We start from the raw sequence: 25,316 nt of genomic DNA, 5'->3' as shown, positions 1-25,316 counted from the left end.
TAAATATTTTCTATCATTGGCCTCCTAACATCTATCGTCAAAGCTTAAATGTGGGAAATTTGCTAAAGACCACACAACACCATAAATGTTCCCTAACACATTATAGGTCAAGCTTCGGTGAAAGAACTGGAAATATACAGTGTGTGTAACGGAAACATCAAGACCTCATGTCTATGGCGCAGATTTCTTTAATAAGCAGACAAGTGGCAGTGTCAGTAAGATACGCGATAAGACTTGGCAGAGATATCTGGGCATCGTGCAACATATGCCAGCTTCCCTGAATGATTTTAGTCTTGAGTGCCTTAAAATCCCTTTGGAGTGGAGAACAAGGTTCTGTGCTTTTTCAAGTCCCTTTAAACTTTTCTAAAAATATGGAAATTGCGTGTGCTGCAGGAGACACCAAAACCACAAGTGAAGAAGGAATTCACACAGATAGAGACAATTGAAATAAACACTTGTTACTACAAGTAACAAGCAACACAAGAGAGATTTGATTTAAAGGTCACTGGCTGCATTTGCTCAAATAGTCTAAACTTGTTATGACCTATTAAGATATAATACAGGTTGCTAAGAAATTATCCGTTGTGTGCATTAATATATTGCTCATATGCAGTACTAGGGGCATGGACAATGTAAATAATTTTGTTGCATGAAATTAAACAGTAGGAGGTCAGAATAGGTGCCACATTTAACTCTTGACACAGAACCTAAACATCTACTAATGGTTTTAGACTTGGGATAACTTCAGCAGCAAGTACTCAAATACCAAGCTCTAAGTAGCACTGCACCACCTCCCATATCTCTGTTCTTATCGTCATGTACCCTTCTTGTTTCCCAGGACTCCTCGTGTTACTTCCTTCAACTCCTGTCTTGTAGACGTCTCCAATGCTGCACCTCTGTAATTCCTTACCTCCTTCTGTCAGAACTTCCCCAACAATCCACAGCTTTAAACATTTACAAACACCCACTATTTAGTGATGCCCCCTTCCCATTCTAAATTCCTGCGGGTATCCTATGTTAACCAGGCTCTCATCACCACTTAATCATAACTTCCTACCATGTAATAACCTTATTAATAATCTCCTCACTCATGCAATCCCTTCACCTTCTGCCTTTATCATTCCAACCTCCTTCTAGATTGTAAGCTTACAAGATCAGTACATTCTATTCTTCTGTGCCAATATGCACCAATGTGTATTTTATGTAAACTTTTGTGCAGTGTGTTAAGCATCAACTTATTTGTAACCTTATTATATCGACCAGTTCCACAGCATCTGCTGGCATTTTATAGAAATAAATAATTATAACTGTAATCGGTACCTTAGAAATTCATATTATCACAGAAAATAAGAGGAACCTATCATAGAAACATAGAATGTGACGGCAGATCAGAACTATTCGGTCCATCTAGTCTGCCCAGTTTTCTAAATACTTCCATTAGTCCCTGGCCTTATCTTATAATTAGGGTAGCCTTATGCCTATCCCACGCATGCTTAAACTCCTTTACTGTGTTAACCTCTACCACTTCGGCTGGAAGGCTATTCCATATATCCACTACCCTCTCAGTAAAGTAATACTTCCTGGTATTATTTTTAAACCTTTGTCCCTCTAATTTAAGACTATGTCCTCTTGTTGTGGTAGTTTTTCATCTTTTAAATATAGTCTCCTCCTTTACTGTGTTGATTCCCTTTATGTATCTATCATATCCCCCCGGTCTCGTCTTTCCTCCAAGCTATACATGTTAAGATCCTTTAACCTTTCCTGGTAAGTTTTATCCTGCAATCCATGAACCAGTCTAGTAGCCCTTCTTTGAACTCTCTCTAAGGTATCAATATCCTTCTGAAGATATGGTCTCCAGTACTGTGTACAGTACTCCAAGTGAGGTCTCACCAGTGTTCTGTACAATGGCATGAGCACTTCCCTCTTTCTACTGCTAATACCTCTCCCTATACAACCAAGCATTCTGCTAGCATTTCCTGCTGCTCTATTACATTGTCTGCCTACCTTTAAGTCATCAGAAATAATCACCCCTAAATCCCTTTCCTCCAATGTTGAGGTTAGGACTCAAATATTCTGTACTCTGCCCTTGGGTTTTTACGTCCAAGATGCATTACCTTGCACTTATCCACATTAAATATCAGTTGCCACAACTCTGACCATTTTTCTAGTTTACCTAAATCACTTGCCATTTGGCTTATCCCTCCTGGAACATCAACCCTGTTACATATCTTAGTATCATCCGCAAAAAGACACACCTTACCATCAAGACCTTTTGCAATATCACTAATAAAAATATTATTATCATGTACATTAAAACTATTGCAATGATGACCCAATCAGAGAAGGAATACTGTATTTTTACAGTAAGTATAAACCATCATTGCATGTCATAATGTAACATATCCATATTGAAAGCTACAGCAATATGTGTGAATTTATTATCACACCGACATATACAGTTAATGCCATCCAATTTTGTAAATTTAGTTACCCAGTTATTTTCATTTCCCTGGCAACGGCATCCTTAAGCTTTAGCAAGACTATTGGGTAAACTTTATTATCAAGTGTACTAACTGTGTTATACAGTGTGTGCTGTTGACAGGGACAAATGAGGAATGCCAGGTCTCAGTGTGGAGATGGAAAAATGGCAAGATGATAGATAACAAAAAGGTTATGGAAGGTTACAGGGTGCAAGAGGGTCAGTAACAGGGCACAGTGAGAATTTGAGAGAGTCATCTCCTATTAGGACTGGGGTTCATTCATTCACAGTATTCTTTGCATGTTGGTTTGACTCCTCTGCACATGTTGAAGGCCGTACTAAGTATTTCACACAGACACAATAAAGTGTGTCTGTATCCTGACAGGCATTAGAACTGAGAACTAACAGAATAAAAAAATCATAGGGTTATTCACTGAAGTGAAAATTGTCAAATTTAAGATCAAAGTAGCTGAACTGGAAACAGAGTACGTATGTTTCCATTTTGGCTATTTTTTTCCTTAAATCGTAGATTCACTTTTATTCAATTTGAATTCACGATACTTCTCAATTTAGCGACTAACTTCGACAGTTTTATCAATCAAATAGACACAAACAATAATATTTAATCATGAGGTAATTTTAAATTACTAAAACATGAGAAGAGTTCCTTCTAATAGCATCTGAAATTATTATAAGACATATATTCTAATTATGATCCTATCAAAGCATTTAACAAGGTAGTTTATCCTTTTTTTAGTTCCCAAAATGCTGCCGGCATCTAGGAGTTATTGTGACCCAATGCAATGGCACATGATTTCTTGATTTTGGTATAATGAAATGCTGAGATCAACCTTGCACCTTTGAGGTACTGCAGCTGGAGTACTAAACCCTTGAGCTATCTCACCAGCTTATGCATTCTTGTTTACATGCATTGTCTTCACACAAGTAAATACTCACTGTGAAATATTTCTACAAAACATTAGGACTCACTCACTAAGGGAGTTGTCTTGCTTACAAGAAAACAGAATCCGTCGTATCAAAAAGAAACCAATTTGCCGAAAATCCATTATATAGAAAAGGTCTCATTTACTGAAAATTACTTGCAGACCGATGCAGCCCTGAAAAGGGTTATGACCTCCATAATATTACTGTGAGCAGAAAAAAACATACAGTTCAGTTTTCCATCCTTCTTAATAGGAAGATCCACATTTTTTTTTTTATCGGTTTTAACATATTTTCTCTTGCAGACAAATAGCTTGCAGCAGCAATACACATATACCCCAGATCGTCCAGAAATATATTCATTTACTTGGAGTCTATAAGAGCTTCTTGCATGTTAGCAAAAATCACATAAAACTTCTCCAAGGGAAACTTTGGCAGACTACAACAGGGAAGTTTAGTTGCAGAATAAGGGCAAACCTTTTTTTTTTTTTTTTTTTTTTTAGCTGAGAGAAAAATTGGCCTATCTCGCAGGCAGTGTCAGAATATGGAAATGTTTACAAAATGCTCATTAGGAGAAGTGGGATTCTGAGATAGCAGCAAAATCTGGTGAGACGCTTCTTGTGTAGGAGATAAGGGAAACAGGGATGCTGTAGGGACATGTTATCAAATTAGAGAAACCTGGCTTTTCAGAGAGAGAGAAGAGAGGGGAGAGGGAGGGAGAAAGAGAGAGCAAGATCTGTGCATGTGAGAGAGAGAATGGTCACAAGTTATAGACGAGTGTTTCCAAACTTGTCAACTGCAGATGACAAAAGCAGTGTCCTCTCAAGAGAATAAAACAGACACACCGGACAGCACTGGCAGCTGAGATTAATCAGACCAAGAGTGATTTCTTACCATGGATCCCATGTCTCTGCGGCTGTTTGTGGCCCTAAGTTTATTGGTGCAATTTATTTCGGCCAGTCCCATCATGGGGTTGGAAGATGACTTGCCTTTATATGATGAAGACCTTACGGAACAGGATGGGTTTGATTTCAATTCGTTACTGGAAACCATGAAAGATGACTTCCTGAAAACTCTAAATCTCACTGGGATCCCAGTCCAGGCACCTGTCAAGGTGGAGCCGCCGGAATACATGCTAGAACTTTACAACAAGTTTGCAAAGGACCGAACTACCATGCCTTCTGCTAATATTGTACGCAGCTTTAAAAATGAAGGTAAGAGCTCGGAAATGGGGTAGTAATGGAGGTACATTAAGAATGGGCATTAAATAACTCAATTTTGATTATTCCTCTAGTGGAGTTTCTTCACAGTATTATTTGTGCGACCATATCACGCATGTCAAATACTGTTAGACGAGATGATATCGATTTTATTATTTGGCCAAATTTACATCTACATATATTTATATAACCATGAACATTTGGAAAATATTTCTTACAAGTGCCTCTGCTTTTTTGACCTTGTCATCTACACTGCTAAGTCGTGCTTCGTAATTCTGTTGCAGTCATCCAAGTGAAATAATCTCACTTTTGCACGGACATTGAAACGTGCAAAATGTTGGCACTAGTGACACAGAGAGCAGAATTTTTTGTTACTTAGTTTCTTGACGTGCCACAAATACAGCAAAAACAGACTAGGCCAGTTCACTCAGCTGCAGGTTTTCCATGTTCTAATACTGATTCATTTAATTGCATTACATAACTAAAGTCAATTAGACGTGTCATGGTTCTGTAAATACATAGGCTGTTTGACCATCTGAATTTTTAAAGCTTTATTGCATGTTACATACACCCTCACTTCCATCCCCCCCCCTCCTTCTTTCTATGTCCCAGTGTAATTGTTACCTGTCTCTCTTTGCTGATAGATACAGTGTTTATTAGGTTATTGCTGATAATTTTTTTAATATCTATTCATACAATGATCATTTATAAAAAATGTGTGTAGGTCATCATGCTCTGTGGGTTTTTAAAGGTTTTCTTGCGGTTTCCAAAAGTGTACAGCGACCACGAGCAGTTTGACAGATGTTTTACAAATGACATTTCTAACCAATCAAATGATTGACTTGTAGCACTTGCTTCTCCCACAACAACCTTATGTGATTCATATTGCGTTAAAACACATATAATGGAAAAAGAACGTCTTCTCCAAAATATGTAAAGAAACAGTTAAACCCATTTGGCTTTTCATTTCGTATTAACTCTGCATTTCCTGTTCTTCTTGAACATTAACAAGAAAGAAGATGTGTTTCTAACCCTTCCAATCGCCTTACAATTTATTTGCTCACTAAAAGCGAAGTCCTAAAACCTTCACTGACTTTATACAATAGTTCCAGCTGCTTCCCATCTCTGATATCTATTCATCTCTCTCCAGACTCATATAAAATAAATTTTGTTGTGGGAAAGGCCCCATCTTAATTTCATGCTGGGGGTCACAGGGCAGTGGGACAGTTGCAACACAAAATCAACATCTAGGCATGTTTTGAACAACTTAATTCCCCCTATTTCTTCTCAAAATGGCAAATGTTTGCTGAACACGTTGAATACTGTTGAACAGATTAAAGATCTCATTTCCTACACACAAAAACTTCCATTTTATTTGTGTGCACCATATGTTTGGCAAGACTTTTTCAAGACGGACATGTGAACTCAGAATCTCCTTACATATGTTCCTGACACAATCATGCAGAAGAAAGTCAAACACTTCATTCACGTATGTTGCAATGGATTTATGTTTGCATGCTCATATGCAAATGGCATCATATCATTATCACTCAAAACTTATATCTTTAACGTTATCTTAGCCCCTACTAAACAAATGGGAAACATAATAACAAAAATAAATGAATGGTACCTCTGATGGTGACTTTGCAACTCTTCTGGGTATATTGACGGTTATGAATTAAATGAGTTGCATGGAGTAACAGTTCGACTAGATGGGGCAAAGTGGGTGGGCCAAGTTTGTCTACTTTCAAAGTCAAGATGGTTTGTCAGTTAGTCTTTCTTCTGTTGTTTGTGTTATATATCCTGTTATTTATTAGTTTGATTATACAAGGCTGGGGGAGTTAAGATCTTAGCCATAGTTCCGAAACCTCTTAGAACACAAAGGGTGTATTACACAGCCAAACTGGCTTCATCCCAGAATAAATCTGTGCATGTACAATATGCAGGCAGAACGTCTGTGTTTAATTATCTTTAAACTTCCCGAGCTCCCAGTGGGCTATACATTGTGAAAAAATACAGTCGATAAATCTTTTACATGATCACCATCCCTCTATATTTTTGCCCGCAAAATCTCATTATGATGATTATGTTTTTGGCTTAGAAGTGTCTCCACAAATGACCTTTTTAAATCAAATGAATCTGTGTAAGACAGGTAGAATATGTGAATCTAACTCTGAAGATGGAAAAAAGTCAAAAGTAGGATTTTCTGTGTTTTTCTCTACCTGCTGGAAAACCTTTGACCCCATGTGATCCCAGACCTGAATTTAGATCAAAGAGAACCCTACAAGTTTTTGATTTTCTTAATGTGTTAACATTGATCAGTGAATGTGGTTGATTTTGTTTTGTTTTTTGTGTGTGTGCTGTCATACGCCTGTGGTATCTTCATGGACATTCATAGTTGCTAATGAAGGATGCATTGATTTTTTTTTATGTACATGTTCCAGAGTGTAGTCCTGTCACATCTGGATTATGTAACACTAACATGGCACATTTTTGCATTGTATTAATCCACGCATTATTGGGCTTGAGAAAATGGCATGGACCAGATTACAATCATTATTTTGTAATACGTTCTTTAAAAATAACAGAACATTGTGTTGGATTGTGAGGATCATTGTATAAACGAAAGCTTCATTTATAGACAATTGGCACATGATCAGTACCGTTGGAAGAAATAATGTCTGGAAATCTACCAGGATGAATTAACTTCTGTTCCCATTACATATGCCATAAGACTAATTTGCGTATGAGAAATAAGAGGATCCATTTAAATTCACAGGTTAGAGTTCAATAAAAATTTACCAGAAAATAGAGATTTGTAGAACAGAAGTTATAACACACAAACTGCAAACACACTTGCATGAATATTACAGCAAAGTGTGACCAGTGTACTGCAAAGAGATATTATCCCAGATCACTGGATAGCATTACATAGGCAACTGCATGTTTTACACGTTCAGCTTTAGAGGCATAAAGCTCTATTCTAGTTTAAGTGTCTGTCTAGTTCTACCTAGAGCAGACTCCTTAGTTAGGGGCTCACATGTACGTGACTTGGTAATGTTAGCACAAGCATTGTAGAATTAAATTTTCTTTCCCCTTCATTGTACCATGCATCTTACAAATAGGTAAGTTAGTTTATTAAACAATTTGACTAATTATATGATTTTGTGGAGCTACAGAAAAGCATACTGTTATCTATAATTGAATTTGTTTTATCTTTACTGTGTACATATCTTTACCAAGATTTTATTAAACAAACCTTTAATAGTTAAATAATTTACCATTATAAAAATAAAATCTTAGAATTGTAACATCCTTTAGATGATTACCATTATTTATACTGAACCAACATATTTCTGAGAATGGTATGGTAGGTAATTGATACATACAAGTGATTGTGACGGAATAGCGTAAAAAGACGTGTGAAAGGTTTAATTTGATGGACTTAAGTCTTCTTTCATTCTAGATGTGACTATGTCACTTAGTTAACTGGGAGGAGGAGGCACGAGAGGTGATGAGGGACCAGCTCAGTCGGGATAAAAATCTAAAACAAGGGTGCTCAAAAGCTAGAACCCCAGAACTTCAGCTAGAACTGCAGCTCTTGTGATGACAGACGTGTCCCAATTCACAAATGCATATTCTACAACAGAGAGTCTAGCCTATTTAACATGCTACGTGGAGTTCACTTTAGTAAATTTCATAACTTACTTTTTTTGATGTTTAATGTCTGTCTTAAATCTCTGTTTGGGATTATCTGTCTCTCTGAAGACAAAGTAGGATTCAGAACAGAAAAGCACCAATTAAAGAAACACTCCCACCTTTATAAGAATTTAAGCTAATTTAAGTTGTTATGAAAACAGGAATGAGCACCATCTTACCTTCAGGGGTTAAACCCTTTTGCAATGGTTTAAATAAAAAACTGGGGCTCCTGCTCCCAAGACCAGGCTTCCTTCTTCTCAGTGCTGCAGGATGAGGAGATTTTAGCTGGGTGGCCAGTAATAGCGTCAGCAGACACTCTCAGTCTATCACTGGCCTCCCATTGAGAGACAAAGCATGTACTACAAGGTCAGTTATAGGCCAAGGAGCAGTATGAGTGTAAAGAGACAGTATGTAATATTCAGCCGTACTCTGCTATCTTCTCACTCTCACATTGCTACTCAATGCCTGGGTCAGCCTTGATAGGCTGGGCAGTGAAACATAAACATCTTCTGCCTTGGTCTTATTTGATCACACTACTAAATGTGTGACACTGGAGAAAGTGCGAGCTGTGTGCACCTCGGTCATCTGGGGTTGGCTGCTAATGCCCCCGAGTTTGAAAGCTTCTAAGTGGTGGCCTTGTCCAATCTGTACTTTATCCTACTACTTATCCTTAGAGGGTGCCAGGGCACTCCTGACACCATATTCACTAGCTTTATGTAGTGGTTATGGTGCCCATAGTGTTTCTTTAGCCCCTACACTACTGAGCTCTTTTGTATTGAATGGATATTAGAGTAGCTTTCATTTGAAGCAAGAGATACATAGCTAGCATATAAACATGTCATAAAGATTATGTAAATTTACACAATTGTTATTTTTCACTTATTTGTTCATCCTTTAGAAAAAAAATATTTGGGACATGTATAGCATACAGTGTCCTTTATCTTGCAATATTTCACACACATGGTCTGAAATGTTTGTATAAAACAAAAATTCTATTTTTCTCACATACAGTTAGGGTTTCTTGGGAAAGAAATACCAGCCATTCTAATATGCATAATTATTATGTTATTATTCATTATTATTATTATTATTCATTAATTATGTATGCGTGAAATCACAGGTTGTAAATCACAATGAGTGACATAAGAGAACATTCTGTAAAATCACCAAAAAACTACTCACAGTTTGATTCTGATGTATAGAGGGATTGCTTCCACTGTCTCCCTGTCTCGCAGTGTCTCCCTGTCTCTCAGTGTCCCTTAGTCTCTCAGTGTGTCCCTGCTTTGCAATGTCTCCATGCCTCTGTGTCCATTAATCTCCCAGTGTCCCCTGTCTCACAGTGTCTCCATGTCTCGCAGTGTCTCAATGTCTCTCATTGTCCCTTAGTGTCTCAGTGTCTCCATGGCTCCCAGTTTCTCTATGACTCTCAGTGTCTCCCAGTCTCCCCATGTCTCTCAGTCTCCCCTAGAGTCAGAGGCCGGCTATGATGGGGGGGCAGGGAGGCAATTGCTACTCTGCAGCAATATACCGGACAGGTGAAGGAGGAGGCAGGCGGCGGCGAGGGAGTGCTGACTGTGCTTATGATCTTCCTGCTCCCTCGCGCACTCTCTCTGGTGATGTCGGGGGCTGGAATATAACGTCATCCCGGCACCGCATCACTAAACAGTGCGAGGGAGCAGAGAGGAGCAGGAAGATCATAAAAAGCCACTGGACCTCGGGGAGAGGACCCAGAGGACTCCTAAAGGTAGGAGCAACAAGCAATACAATTAATTTGTTAGAGTGTGTGCAAGACTGTGTAAGTCTGTGTGTGTCTGTCAGTGTGTGTGTGTCTGTCAGTGGGTGTGTGTCTGTCAGTGAGTGTGTGTGTGTCTCTCAGTGAGTGTGTGCGTGTGTGTGTCTGTCAGTGAGTGAGTGTGTGTCTGTCAGCGAGTGTGTATCTGTCAGTAAGTGTGTTTGGAAAGAAACGTATATTTTCCAAGACAGTTTAGTGAATGGGGAGTCACTCCGCTGGACTGCCTCCTGGGGCCACCTGGCACCATAACAACTTATCCAAAACCACATATATGCACTGACTCATACACATGCAGATACACTCTGACAGAAACACTCACTGACAGACACCAACAGGCACACACACATACACTGAAATACACACACTGACAGGCACACTCACACTTTTACACATTCTTGCTCACACACTCACAAATTATTATTTTTTATTGTGGTTTTATTTTTTTAGGCCCATCCAGCTTCCCTAACTTTAGTATAGCTGGTGTGGGCATCAGTGCTCCCTTGCCGCCGCTGCCTGCCTCCTCTCTTCCCCCCTGGTATATTTTAGCAGAATAGGCATCTGCCATCCAGGTAAGCAGGTGCCTACTCTGCCTTAGTAAATCAGTGCCTGCGTCAGGGTGGTCCTAAGGTGGTCTGTTGACCATATCCTGGGCAATATCCTGGGCCACCTTACAGCTAAACAAATAGTTTTTGCTTTAACTTTAGAGTATGTGATGAATACTCATCTATTTATGTGTATGGGATTTTTTGTTAACAAATAGCAAAGGAGGGGGCAGGGTCTGACCTGCATGGCGGACAGAAACATATTGAACAGGCTCCTAATCTAGTCTCTGATTTAACTGTGTTTATTGCCCCTCTCTCCCAACCTACTGGATACCGGACTGATGCTGAATTCTACTGCTGCCCCTTTGCCCCCCCCTCTGGGCCGGCGAGGGTGATCCAGGTCTACACCCCAGAGGCTCCACAGACATGCTAACAGAGATCGGCACTTACGATGTTACCTCTGAAATGGAGGGCGCCCCATGCTCCTTTGACCCATGTGGTGAGAAGATGGATATCGAGAGCAGGCTGGATGAGATATCTGACGCCTTCTGGGCAAAGCTGGCTGCTCGCATGCAGATCATGACCCCAGATCTCAAGGCTGACCACACCCCTCACAATACAGCACCTCAGAGAGAGGAGGAAACAGCTACTGGTCAGGCCTGTCTGGAACAACAGCACCAGGAGAGACCCATTTTGGCACCATCTGAGCACAATCACTCCAGACACATCACCTTAATGTTGCGTATGCATGCATACCAAGTGTGTTTAAGTTTTAACTCTCTACTCATGCATATTTGGCCCTATATGTAGGGTGAGGTAGAGGCAAACATGCCTTCAATATTCAAAGTATGTGCTGCAGATACTCCACACTGAAGACCCAACAGTGTGTATACCACCAAAAAACAAACAAGAATCCTGCACATCCAGTATAGGTGTGCACACCCAGGTGCTACCACAATTTATTTGAGGACAAAGTTAAAGCAGCAAACGTTTCGGGCAGCAGCCCTTTCTCAATGCTAATGTCCTGACATTAGCATTTTTAGCCCGTCTGTTTGCCTAGCTTTATTTCTTTCATTTTACATCTAAAAAAAAAGTGCAGTACATCTTGACATTATATGCTCTCACTCTACGGATGTATACAATCGATGTGTTCATGCATTATGTGTCATTGTCATTTCCCATATGTATCACTGCACTACAAAAATAAAGAATTGAAAAAAAAAATCCATATAGCAAAGGAGTTCCATTCACTGATATTACAATGACATATACAGCTTCAGAATAATATACCTTAATATGCACTGAACACATAAATTAAATAATAAACAGAATGGCAAATATGTCCATATAACTATGTTGGTTGTACACAGAATTAGGGCCAACACAAAGTTAAGGATACCTAGAAAATTAGAAAAAAAAAAACATATTTGGGTTAAACACGGGCTTACAGGCTTGCAGAATCTGCACACAGCATCATACATATGTTATGGAAAGGATACACTCAGTTATAGCTTTAAAAAAAAAAAACGGTTTCAGATTTCATCTAAAGGAACCCGTTCATACCAGAGGTTCATTGTCTTTGATAAAGAGATCGTGTTTCCAAAGTTAGGTTATATTTTAAGGCCCTGTCATTTACATCTAGACACCCAAACTTGTTTTTCAACAGGCCAAAAGTTTGTTCAATATTATTGATTTTCCCAATATGAATTATTCTGTAGCTATCCTGTGTTGCTGTTGTGAGATTGCCACAGAGGTCAGCAGCCAGAGCCTGTACCTATATCCAGAGTCACTTGGGTGGAGAATGGACATTATAGTGTAAGGGATCTCTTAAAATGACACTGTAGGCACTATAACCATTTCATCTCAATTAATTGGTTATATTGCCTAGAGTCATTGGGCACTATCTCTTTGTTCCAATGTATACAATTATTTTGCAGTCTAACACTCTGTTAGTAATAAGGGTCGCTGGATACCCACAGCCTGGCCCCTATATGACATATTGTTTAGACAGAGACTACTCACTTCCTTCTAGCAATATCAATTCATGCTAGCAATGGGTGGTGTGCCACTCTCAGCCAATCACAGCTGCTCATTGCTGCTCAGGCTAATGTTTCCTCATCAGGCCAAGCAACACAGAGGGGATGCATTTCTTTTTGCATTTGGCTGACAACAAGGTGTAACTGAATAAACAACTATTGAAATGCCTGAAGCCATGTTGTTTATATGAACTATGTATGTGTGGTAGAAAGTTGCATTGCACATTGATAGAATAGAAATATAAGAGGTGGCACTAGACATGGGGTGTCACAATACAAACATGAGTGCCCTCCACCACTCCCAGTGCACTGGGCATACCCTCATAAATAAAAATCTACTTGTTTTTGTTTGTTTTTTTGTTATTTATAAACATCAGAAAGGTATTTATCCATTAAATGTTCTCTATTAACTCCGGATATCGAAGTATACACCAATTCATCATTTGTCATATTCTCTATTATATTTTATCCTTTCTAAAAAAATAATAATTATTTCATTAATTTTAAACGTAAAAGACTTAAGAAACGTCTCCCTGAAATATCAAAATTATATCTCCATAATACTATATTGTCAATATAAGTAGCAAGGGAGAAAAAAAAAAATATATATATATATATATATATATATATATATATACATAATAGTATTACTATAATCTAAATATATCTATACTTCCCCTGAAGACGTACTTATAAAACAGTGACGGACTACACATACATATTACACACCATTCCGAGGCCTAGCAAAGTGTCAGTAGGGGATGGAACGTCATAATTATTCTCTTTTTACTTTTTTCCCCCTCTTTTTTCCTTCATGTCTGTTTTTCTTTTTATTCTATCCATAAGGGACCACTATATCCTACTGGTAAACATTGTCTTATTGGTTAGTGGTTACATCTGTTGTCCAAGGTTCCCAATTTTTTGTTTTGTATTCGTATCTACTAGATCAAGATTTCTATAGACTTGTTTTTCCATTAACTGCTGATATCCTATCTGGAATTCCACCTCACTCTATGAGGGATTATTATTATACTGATTTCCAATATCTTGCTATGCAGAGTTTAGTTGCCATTAATATATGAACAGTTAAGAGTTTTAGAGATTTACTATTGGGAGGTATTTCCATGTGTAACAAAAACAATTCAGTAGAAATGTTAATTGAAGTTTTTAAAATTATATTAATTTAGCTTGATACTATTTGCTTCAATGGATTAAGAATATGAAAATCCCACCCAATATGTTTCTGTGTTCCCTCATTACTGAGACATCTCCAACAAAGTCAGTAATGGAGTGAAATCTTGCCACTTTAGCTGGAACCATATACCACCTATGAACTAATTTAATCTGTAGTTCATATCAATTTATTCAATTTATCGCCTTCTTAAAAAATGTTTCCATTCACTGACCCAATGAAAACTCACTACCTATTTAATTTCCCCATTTCACCATTGATTTAATGTTATCCTTATTATACCTTTTACAGGGAGTGCAGAATTATTAGGCAAATGAGTATTTTGACCACATCATCCTCTTTATGCATGTTGTCTTACTCCAAGCTGTATAGGCTCGAAAGCCTACTACCAATTAAGCATATTAGGTGATGTGCATCTCTGTAATGAGAAGGGGTGTGGTCTAATGACATCAACACCCTATATCAGGTGTGCATAATTATTAGGCAACTTCCTTTCCTTTGGCAAAATGGGTCAAAAGAAGGACTTGACAGGCTCAAAAAAGTCAAAAATAGTGAGATATCTTGCAGAGGGATGCAGCACTCTTAAAATTGCAAAGCTTCTGAAGCGTGATCATCGAACAATCAAGCGTTTCATTCAAAATAGTCAACAGGGTCGCAAGAAGCGTGTGGAAAAACCAAGGCGCAAAATAACTGCCCATGAACTGAGAAAAGTCAAGCGTGCAGCTGCCAAGATGCCACTTGCCACCAGTTTGGCCATATTTCAGAGCTGCAACATCACTGGAGTGCCCAAAAGCACAAGGTGGGCAATACTCAGAGACATGGCCAAGGTAAGAAAGGCTGAAAGACGACCACCACTGAAGAAGACACACAAGCTGAAACGTCAAGACTGGGCCAAGAAATATCTCAAGACTGATTTTTCTAAGGTTTTATGGACTGATGAAATGAGAGTGAGTCTTGATGGGCCAGATGGATGGGCCCTTGGCTGGATTGGTAAAGGGCAGAGAGCTCCAGTCCGACTCAGACGCCAGCAAGGTGGAGGTGGAGTACTGGTTTGGGCTGGTATCATCAAAGATGAGCTTGTGGGGCCTTTTCGGGTTGAGGATGGAGTCAAGCTCAACTCCAAGTCCTACTGCCAGTTTCTGGAAGACACCTTCTTCAAGCAGTGGTACAGGAAGAAGTCTGCATCCTTCAAGAAAAACATGATTTTCATGCAGGACAATGCTCCATCACACGCGTCCAAGTACTCCACAGCGTGGCTGGCAAGAAAGGGTATAAAAGAAGAAAATCTAATGACATGGCCTCCTTGTTCACCTGATCTGAACCCCATTGCGAACCTGTGGTCCATCATCAAATGTGAGATTTACAAGGAGGGAAAACAGTACACCTCTCTGAACAGTGTCTGGGAGGCTGTGGTTGCTGCTGCACACAATGTTGATGGTGAACAGATCAAAACACTGACAGAATCCATGGATGGCAGGCTTTTGAGTGTCCTTGCAAAGAAAGGTGGCTATATTGGTCACTGATTTGTTTTTTTATGTTTTTGAATGTCAGAAATGTATATTTGTGAATGTTGAGATGTTATATTGGTTTCACTGGTAAAAATAAATAATTGAAATGGGTATATATTTGTTTTTTGTTAAGTTGCCTAATAATTATGCACAGTAATAGTCACCTGCACACACAGATATCCCCCTAAAATAGCTATAACTAAAAACAAACTAAAAACTACTTCCAAAAATATTCAGCTTTGATATTAATGAGTTTTTTGGGTTCATTGAGAACATGGTTGTTGTTCAATAATAAAATTAATCCTCAAAAATACAACTTGCCTAATAATTCTGCACTCCCTGTATATATAACCTTATTTATATATGAGACCATATTCCTTTTATTGTCTATTTCCAGCAGACGGTCTATATCTGAAGTATTGTAAATTGGGTTAGTTTGTATGAAGCGTTTAATTCGAAGATATGAAAATTGTTCTTTATCAAACCCTTTTATTTTTGTATGAATCTGTTGAAATAATTTATATGCAAATCTGTATTTAATATATCAGCCAAGGTTATCAGTCCGTTCTCCTTCCATTTTTTTTGTATTAATATCCTCAATATATATCTGCAATATTTCTATAGGTGATTTTGTTGTTAATTGTTCATTAAACCCTATTTTTTTTTAATTCTGCAAATTGGAAAAAATGTCAACAATTATTTTATTTTTAATTTCTAATTTGTAAATGTCAGGAAATCAACCCAGTATAATAGTTTAAGATAAGAGATATTACTGGATATTTGTTCCTGCTTTATCCACCTATTATCTCCATGATTATAATTATTCCATTCTAATATATGTGAAAGCATAATTGCTTCTTATATTTGCTGAATATCAGGGAATGATATACCACCATCAACAAATTTCCTAGTTATATATTTCAGTGCAATTCGCAATATCTCTCCCCTCCCCCCCCATTCCTTAAGTAATGGTTCTAATTATGTATTCAAGTTTAGGTAATATGTAGTGTCTGATAGCAATTGATGATACATACAAGTTATTCCATTTATGTTTTATTTCTCTTAGTAATGGATTATAATTGATTTTCATTATTTGGTTCCACTCAAAACTTAGTTTTACTCCAAGATTCATTATGCTCTCCTTAGACCAAATAAAGTTATATTTAGATTTTAAAAATAGGACTTGTTGTTCTCGTAAATTCGTATATATTGCCTGTGGTTTTTTTAATGTTAATTTTATAATTAGAGATTCTTCCATATTTTCCAATAATTTCCAAGATTATTTCCATTGACTCCTCTATTTCGGTTAATGTTAAAATGATATCTTCCACATATAATAATACTTCAACTTGTTTGCCGGCCGTAGGGATCCCTTTAATTTTATCCTCTGATCTAATAGCTGAGGCTAGTGGTTCTATGCTTAATGCATACAATAGTGGTGCTAATGGGCACCCCTGACGTGTCCCGTTGTTTATTTCAAGCCATTCAGATGAAATACCACTTCCCAGAACCTTGGCTGATGGGGTCGTGTACAAACTCCAAATTAGATCATATATATATATATCCCTTAATTCCAAATGCCTTCAAGGCCCTCGACAGAAACAACCAGTTTACTCTGTCGAAGGCCTTCTCCTCATCCATAACCATAAATACTGATGGAACATTATTATTTTCTATTAATTGAATCGCATTTATGAGCCTACATACATTATGGACTCCTTTCCTACCTATTATAAACCGAGTTTGATCTGGATGCATTAGAGTCAGAATAATTTTATTTAATCTATCGGCCAATATCCTGGAGAATATCTTTACATCAATGTTTAATAAAGATATGGGTCTGTAATTTGATACAAAGTTGGGGTCTTTCTCTGGTTTAAGAATTGGTATAATCAATGTCTGCAACATTTCCTCAGGAACAGATTTCTGAACTCTTACTTCATTGAACAGTTTGAATAACAAAGAAGTTATGGGTGTTAGGAGTATTTCATAAAAAGCATCACTAAGGCTTTCCGGTCCTGGAGCTTTCCCTTTTCGGAGTGTTTTTATGGCTTGAGTAATCTCTATTATGGAAATGGAAGATTCCAATTCCCTAGTCTGTTCTGGGTTTATTTTTGCTAGTTTACAGTTTGCTAAAATTGTGTATATGTCTTCGGTTGTGATTGAAGTCTTTGGCAGATTATACAATGTTTTTTAATAATGACCAAATGCTTTCCCTATATCTGTTGGAGATAAATATTCTTTATCATTATGTTTTATCATTTTATTCTTTAGTTTTTTTTTTTTTACATTTTAGTTTCTTAGTAAAGATTTTACTAGTTCTATTTTCTCCGAAATACCATGGTTGTTTTAATCTTATAATTGCATTATGTACTTTATATGCTAATTTGATTTTAATTTCTGTTTGCATTTTTTTTTATTCTATTCAATCTTAATATATTAAAGTACCGTATTTATCGGCGTATAACACGCACAGGCGTATAACACACACCTCATTTTTAGAAAGAAATTCCAGGAAATTTCCCCCCTCATGCCATAGTATTCCCCCCCCTCATGCCATAGTATTCCCCCCTCATCCCATAGTGTCCCCCCCCTTTCCATAGTATTCTCCCCCCCCTCCCATAGTATTCCCCCCTCCTCCCATAGTATTCCCCCCCCTCCTCCCATAGTATTCCCCCCCTCCTCCCATAGTATTCTCCCCCCTCCTCCCATAGTATTCTCCCCCCTCCTCCCATAGTATTCTCCCCCCTCCCATAGTATTCTCCCCCCCTCCCATAGTATTCTCCCCCCCTCCCATAGTATTCTCCCCCCTCCCCTCCCATAGTATTCTCCCCCCCTCCCCTCCCATAGTATTCTCCCCCCCTCCCCTCCCATAGTATTCTCCCCCCTCCCCTCCCATAGTATTTCCCCCTCCTCCCCTCCCATAGTGTACTTCCCCCCCCTCCCCTCCCATAGTGTACTTTCCCCCCCCTCCCCTCCCATAGTGTACTTTCCTCCCCCTCCCATAGTGTACTTCCCCCATTACCCTCCCATAGTGTACTTTCCTCCCCCTCCCCTCCCATAGTGTACTTTCCTCCCCCTCCCCTCCCATAGTGTACTTTCCTCCCCCTCCCCTCCCATAGTGTACTTTCCTCCCCCTCCCCTCCCCTCCCATAGTGTACTTTCCTCCCCTCCCATAATTACTTACCTGCCCTGAAGCGTGGGCCGGCTTCACAGCGCGCACCGCGGTACAGGAACTTTAATTTAAGGTTCCGGTTTCCGGCGGGACTGAAAGGAAGTGTGCACAATAACTTTAATTTAAGGTTCCGGTTTCCGGCGGGACTGAAAGGAAGTGTGCACAATAGTGTGCACACTTCCTTTCAGTCCCGCCGGAAACCGGAACCTTAAATTAAAGTTCCTGTACCGCGGTGCGCGCTGTGAAGCCGGCCCACGCTTCAGGACAGGTAAGTAATTATGGGATATCGGCGTATAACACGCACCCACGATTTTTCCCCTATTTTCAGGGGAAAAAAGTGCGTGTTATACGCCGATAAATACGGTATTTTTTATTAAGATCTTCTTATCTCGCTAGTTCTATATAAAGATCTGTTAGATTTTCCCCTGTTCTTTTTTCATTTTGAGCCTATTTTAATAAGATTCCCATGCATAAATCATTTGTATGTACACCAAAGAGTACTATTAGATACTTTGTTATTATCATTAATTCTTATAAATTCTTCTGCTTGATCTTTTAAAAGTATTTTAAACCATATTCTGACTCTAGAATAGTATCATTCATCCTCCAGGATGTCCTGCCTTGTTCAGCCAGCTTTTGTTTTATCTTAAGGGTTATCGGTGCATATCTGACCATGATATGTTATCAATATTAGAATCTTCAAATTTATCTAAACTAAGATAATTTGTTAAGTATATATCTATCCTTGAGTATGTTTTATGGACTTGAGAAATATATGAATAGTCCTTAATATTTGGGTGTTGTACTCTCCAAACATCATACAAATCATATTCTATCAGGACATCCAGGAATGATTTGGCCTCATTACTTGCTTTACAACTATAGTCTTTATTTTTAATGCTTAGGGTTCTATCCATTTTTGCATCTGGTGTTTGTGGCAGAACCAACCTCGCCATTGGCCACTTTAGGAGCCTGGTTGCCCACCTCTTGCCGCTGGACTATGGCCCCATGTTAAAAACCTTTTATTTTCCCTGCAGAAAGGCTTATTTGTGCCTTTCTGCCTGGGCGTTCGGTAGATTGAATCTACCGAACAAACTACCGAACGATCGACCACCTGGGAACTGGAGTGGTTGAACGATCGACCACCTGGGAACTGGAGTGTGCCATTCATTGTGCCATTCGTGTATCTAACACGTGGCGGCGGCCATTGTAAAGTCCCGAACGGCCACCGGTGTTCAGCTCCCAAACTATGGAACTAAAAACGGACACTTATTTGCACGAACACCGCTGAGCCGCCAGCCTCCCTGCTTCTGCATTCGGTAATTTAACCGAACGTCGGTTCATTTGGTAGTTTAACCCTATGAACAGCATTACCCCAGATAGCTATGCCATGGAGCCTATTCGTGTGACGAAAGACTATGGGAAAGACTTTGGCTCCATGGCGATTGAACTGTATGTATGTAATCTGAGCGCCATTCGGTAATAATTCGCTCAGATCTAAGCTATCTGGGGATAGGTAGAATGTGTATGTTCTATGTAATATTCGTAACAGTATGTAATTTTATGTCTTTAAACCAACATGTGCTCAATGGAGTTTTGTCTCTGTCCCTGGAGATAATTTGATTACTTCCCAATTATCTCCAGGACAGAGAGGAGGGATTATAATGCATTGTGGGAGTGTTTTAACCCTGGGTGTCTGTGATTGGTCACTGTCCAATATATGTCCCAGTCTTCCATCTGGTCCCCTAGGGGAGTGTCCACCAGGTGGAGGACCTGCATAAAAGCCTGGCAGGTAGCCCCAGTAAACCAGTTCTGATTGATCCTCAAACGAAGTGTCGTCTCGTTCTTGGAGGGAATTGGATTGTATACTGTTACAGTGCGACTGCCAGGAGTGTAAGCGGTTCGTATAGTTTTTCCTGTTCGGCTGTTTAACAGCATTCGTGTGTTTCCTGTTCGTGAGTTGGAGGATTCGTATGGTTCCAGTTCGGGAGTTGGAGAATTTGTGTGTTTGCAGTTTGGGAGATTGGTGATTGCAGTGACTGCCTGTGCATCTGAAAGGGGAATATCGCCTAAACGGTTTTTAACCTCTTGTGTGCAAAACGGTCCATTACAGTGTTACATTTATATATCCTGCTATTAGTAAGGTTTCTTTTTTGATTTTCTCGATTTCATAAAAAAATTGATTTGAAAAATTTACGAGAATAGATGTTTGGTGCATATATATTTACCATTGTATATATTTCATCATTTAGTTTGCATATTACAATCAGACATCTGCCCTCTTTATCTTTTTTCCCCAGATAAGTTCAAACTTAATTTGTGCTGAGAATACTGTAGCAACCCCTCTCTTCTTTTTATTGAAATTTGATGTAAATAATATTGGAAATCTAGTAAATTTCCAACCTTGGGTTTTCTGGGTCTGCCAGTGTGTTTCTTGCATAAAACATACATCATACATCTATTTTGTTTTTCCTGATAGTTTTGTATAAATAACCTATTTTCTAAGGTGTATTCAGGCCCTGGACATAAATAGACATAACGCTAACCATTATCAATCACACAACCTGATCCCTTATAGTCTATTTGCCTATCTGTCTAATCCCTCCACCCACTTCTCCCCCACTCAACCTCGGTACATATATAACTACATACTACATTAATCCGTGGACTGTAATCCACTGAATCCAGCATTGTGTAGCTATTCCACTAACAAATTACTAGCTAGAACACAGTTGCCGGCGTGAGTAGAGGGGAGAGGCAAAAGAGGACCTTTTTTTTTATTTAAATACACAAATATATAGAGCAGTCTGTCTCCCCTGCATTTTCCTTGATCTTCCTTCACTACCCTACCCCATCCCTAATTGTCTATTTCTTTTCTTTTCCTTTTTCTTTATTTTCCTTTCCCTATTTATTTCTCTTTAAAAAAATTGTATTACCATTTATTATTATTATTATTGCCATTTATATAGCGCCAACAGATTCCATAGCGCTTATTTATCACCTCTAACGTGAACCATCATTTAATGTCTCATCTCTCTGTAACTCTTATGGTCCCTGTTTTTTCACCTACTTCTCGTGTGAATAAATATACAGTCATCTCCTGTTACTATGTATCAAAAAATAATTAACTTTAGTATTATATTTTTATAGTGTATCTACATATTTCTTAGTGTTAAAATATTATTCCCCTTAGGGATGTGGTACTTGCTAATTTTATTTACCTCGTCCCTCTTTTTTTATCTCTTTAGTTTTGTAAATCGAAATTTTTATACTATTTATTCTAATTTATATTTCCTCCTTCATATGTTATCCTTAGATTCAATTTCTATTATTTTTTATATGTATTAAATAAGTGTCCTTAAAGATATGATATATCATAATGGAAGACCGGAGAGGGAAAGGAGGAAAAAAATAAATAATAATAATAATAATAATAATAATTTCAATTTCTTCGCGGCCATCTTTAGTTTAAATTATTCCTAATTTTCCCAGATCTTCTGCTGGATCTGTGATAATTAAAGTCCTTCCCTTATGTGGGACTATTAATTTTGTGGGAAATAACCATCTACACAGTATATTATTTTTCCGTAGTTGTGCTGTTATATCTTGGAATTTCTTTCTGGATAGCCATGTAGCTGCTGAAAGATCTGGATAGGTCTAGATAATCCATAAAAAAATTCTTCTTTGGGTCTCTGATATCTGATCTTCTGTAACAATTTTTCTTTAATGAGGCAGTCTATAAAACGAACTATAACGTCCCTGGGTCCAGAGGAGTTGATACCCATCGGTTTTCGTAACCTATGCCATCTTTCAAAGGGGTATGCTTTGAGATAATTTTCCATGTTTTCGTGGTTTATATCCTCTGGTATGTCTTTAATGCAAATTGTTTCTTCTCGATCTATCCTCTAGACCTGTCAGTTTTTGTTCAAGAGATTCTATTTTATTTTTCATTAAGTTGTTTTGTATCTGGAGCGTTTTAATTTCCTCCTGTAATTTTATGAAACTTTGATTTTGTGTTAATCATTTTTCTTTTATTTCAATTACTTAATTTCTTAATTCAGCTGATGTCATTTTAAGATCTTGTTTAATTTTTACATATAAGTCTTCTGACGCTACCATCATGCTTCCTTGCGAGCATATTTTTTGTGCTGTTATACTTTCTGTTTCCGTGTTGACTAGAGGGATAGAATCTTCTGGAGAGATAGATGTTCTTAAATGTTTTCTTGGTACGTTAGAAGATTTTGGTGAATAAAATATGTTGATAATTTTTCCCTTTTCCAGTTTATCTGATTCAGGTTGTTTGTCCTTCTTGGGGGCCATTTTCTCTTTTTTCCCTCTTTCTTTTCCCCCTTTCTCTCCCTTCCCTCTTCCCTTCACTTTTCAACCTCCCCTTTCCTTTCACTTTCTCTTCCTTTTTTTTCTCTTTCTCGTCCAACTTGATTATTTGTTTCTTATTTCTCTTTGATTATTATCTGTATATTATCTGTCTATTGTCTATTCTTTCAACAAACCTCTCCTTCCTCCTCGCTTATTTTATCTCCCTTTTTTGGGAAAAACTTAGTTCCGGGCGGCACTTGAAATTAACTTGAAATTACCTCCAGCTCTACGTTTAGTTAACTCAGATTTAAATTAACACTTAGCTTTTGTGTTCTGTCATTCGTCCAATGCCAAGGGACCGCCAAGACTGCTCAGCTGATCCGCCTTGAAACAGCATACCGCAAGCTGCTGCTTCAACTGCGATATGGCACACCATTATTTCACCGGTCAGCTGTCCGCAGTTGCGTTCTGCTTGCCTCCCAACCATCTCTAATTGAACAGAGAACTCCAAACTCGAAGCCCCCCCTCTCCCCCTCTCCCCCTCTCCGTCTAGTTCAGACTCCCCTTGCACCTCAGCCACGCACGTGCAACGTCCTCACTTCTGCACCCTACATCATCACGTCTTTACTGCTGCCTCTTTAGCCATGCCAAATAAAATAAATAAAAATCTACTTTTGAAGGGCAGGCACTATTGCTGGCTGGAGGGGAATGATATATAATTAGAAAGGAGTGCCTGTAACTGGTGCCATCTTATCTTTTAGGAATAAACCATTTACTAAACATTTAACCTCAAAGTTTTCCAGGCGGGTCCTGTCTGTTCGGCTCCTTAATATGGAGTCCTCGGACTGGGCCCTCATACAATGTTTGGATTGGGTTATGGTAATAGACTTAGAGTGCCAGTTTAGATGAATCTGTTATGCTGCCTGGAGTGTTCCTTTAAGGGCCCTCAAAACCTGTTCCAGGACTATAGAGACAGCAGACTGTAACATCCCTGATGTGATGCCCACAGTCGTCTTGAAGCTATCTTTTTCCATGAAAATTATGGCTGACAACATTTTAGCTTTGCCTTTGATGGTATGGTTTTTAGTGACTAAGGGGGTGTAAGTAATCCTTTCACACAATATTGAGCTGTTTACGATATGCAGACTATGTATATTTCTTGCTCTCAAACTTTTTTCATTCATACCGAGCGAAGTGGTCCTGGTGGAGTAGACACAGCTTACTCCTACAGATCTTCTCCTCTCACCTGCTAAAACAATGGCTAATGTAAGTGCAGTGTACCAGGGGTTTTAACTGCCTGTGTCTGTGGTTATCAACTGTGATGGAAATATGTGAAATAGGTATATATGGCTGTTATGAGTTGATGAGAGCCTTTCCTGTCCTTCAAGTAGCTATTCATTGAGGTTAAAATGGCTTGATTTTTCTACTGATTGGACACAGCACTGAAAGTGTTAAAATGTACTTGGATGACGCCTTGTGGATAACTCTAGAGTACATGCTTATGACCTTAAGGACTGGGTCTTCAGTTCTCCCCAGTGATTACTTCTCACACCCAATAAAGTCTCTTAACGCTGGCAAGAAAAAGGCACAATTATCTTATATTAAAATACAAAATAAAAAGAGCATCAAAGACCTTATCAATTTCCAGGCTGCTCCACTCAGTTTTGGCAATGATAGCTAACTGCAATCCTTGCACCTGCCCCTGCCTTTCCCATACTAGAAGCAAGGAGAGACATGTACAGTGCATCACTATTTAGGGCCACCCAGACAACGTCTTGGAATGTTACATAGTTACATAGCTGAAAAGAGACTTGCGTCCATCAAGTTCAGCCTTCCTCGTATTTGTTTTTTGCTGTTGATCCAAAAGAAGGCAAAAAAAAAAAAAACAGTTTGAAGCACTTCCAATTTTGCAACAAGCTAGGAAAAAAAATCCTTCTTGACCCCAGAATGGCAGTCAGATTTATCCTTGGATCAAGCAGTTATTACCCTACATTGAAAGATTATATCCTTGAATATTCTGTTTTTACGAGTATGCATCTAGTAGCTGTTTGAACATCTGTATGGACTCTGATAAAAACCATTTCTCCAGGCAGATAATTCCACATCCTTATTGTTCTTACAGTAAAAAACCTTTCCTTTGCCTTAGACAAAATCTTCTTTCTTCCAGTCTAAACGCATAACCTCATATCCTATGTAAAGTCCGGTTTGTGAACAGATTTCCACACAATGGTTTGTATTGGCCCTAAATATATTTGTATAATGTTATCATATCCCCTCTCAGGCAACGTTTTTCTAAACTAAATACCGTATATACTCGAGTATAAGCCGAGTTTTTCAGCACATTTTTTGTGCTGAAAAACCCCAACTCGGCTTATACTCGAGTCAGTGTCTGTATTATGGCAACTTACATTGCC

General features: G+C 38.5%; 1 protein-coding gene across 1 annotated transcript in view; it reads left to right on the top strand.

Moving 5' to 3' along the window:
- Positions 1-4,241: 4,241 nt before the first annotated feature.
- Positions 4,242-25,316, top strand: part of BMP10 (bone morphogenetic protein 10) — a 49,879-nt gene continuing 28,804 nt past the window's right edge. Inside the window, exon 1 of the mRNA XM_063445574.1 lies at positions 4,242-4,635. Coding sequence (XP_063301644.1) covers positions 4,317-4,635 — 319 coding nt within the window. The 5' untranslated portion in view covers positions 4,242-4,316. The remainder of the gene's footprint in view (positions 4,636-25,316) is intronic.

This window comes from Pelobates fuscus, chromosome 3 (genome assembly GCF_036172605.1).
Source record: "Pelobates fuscus isolate aPelFus1 chromosome 3, aPelFus1.pri, whole genome shotgun sequence".
Classification (NCBI taxonomy): Eukaryota; Metazoa; Chordata; class Amphibia; order Anura; family Pelobatidae; genus Pelobates; species Pelobates fuscus.
The sequence above is the reverse complement of the archived record's forward strand: the minus strand, read 5'-3'. Positions and strand labels throughout refer to the sequence as shown.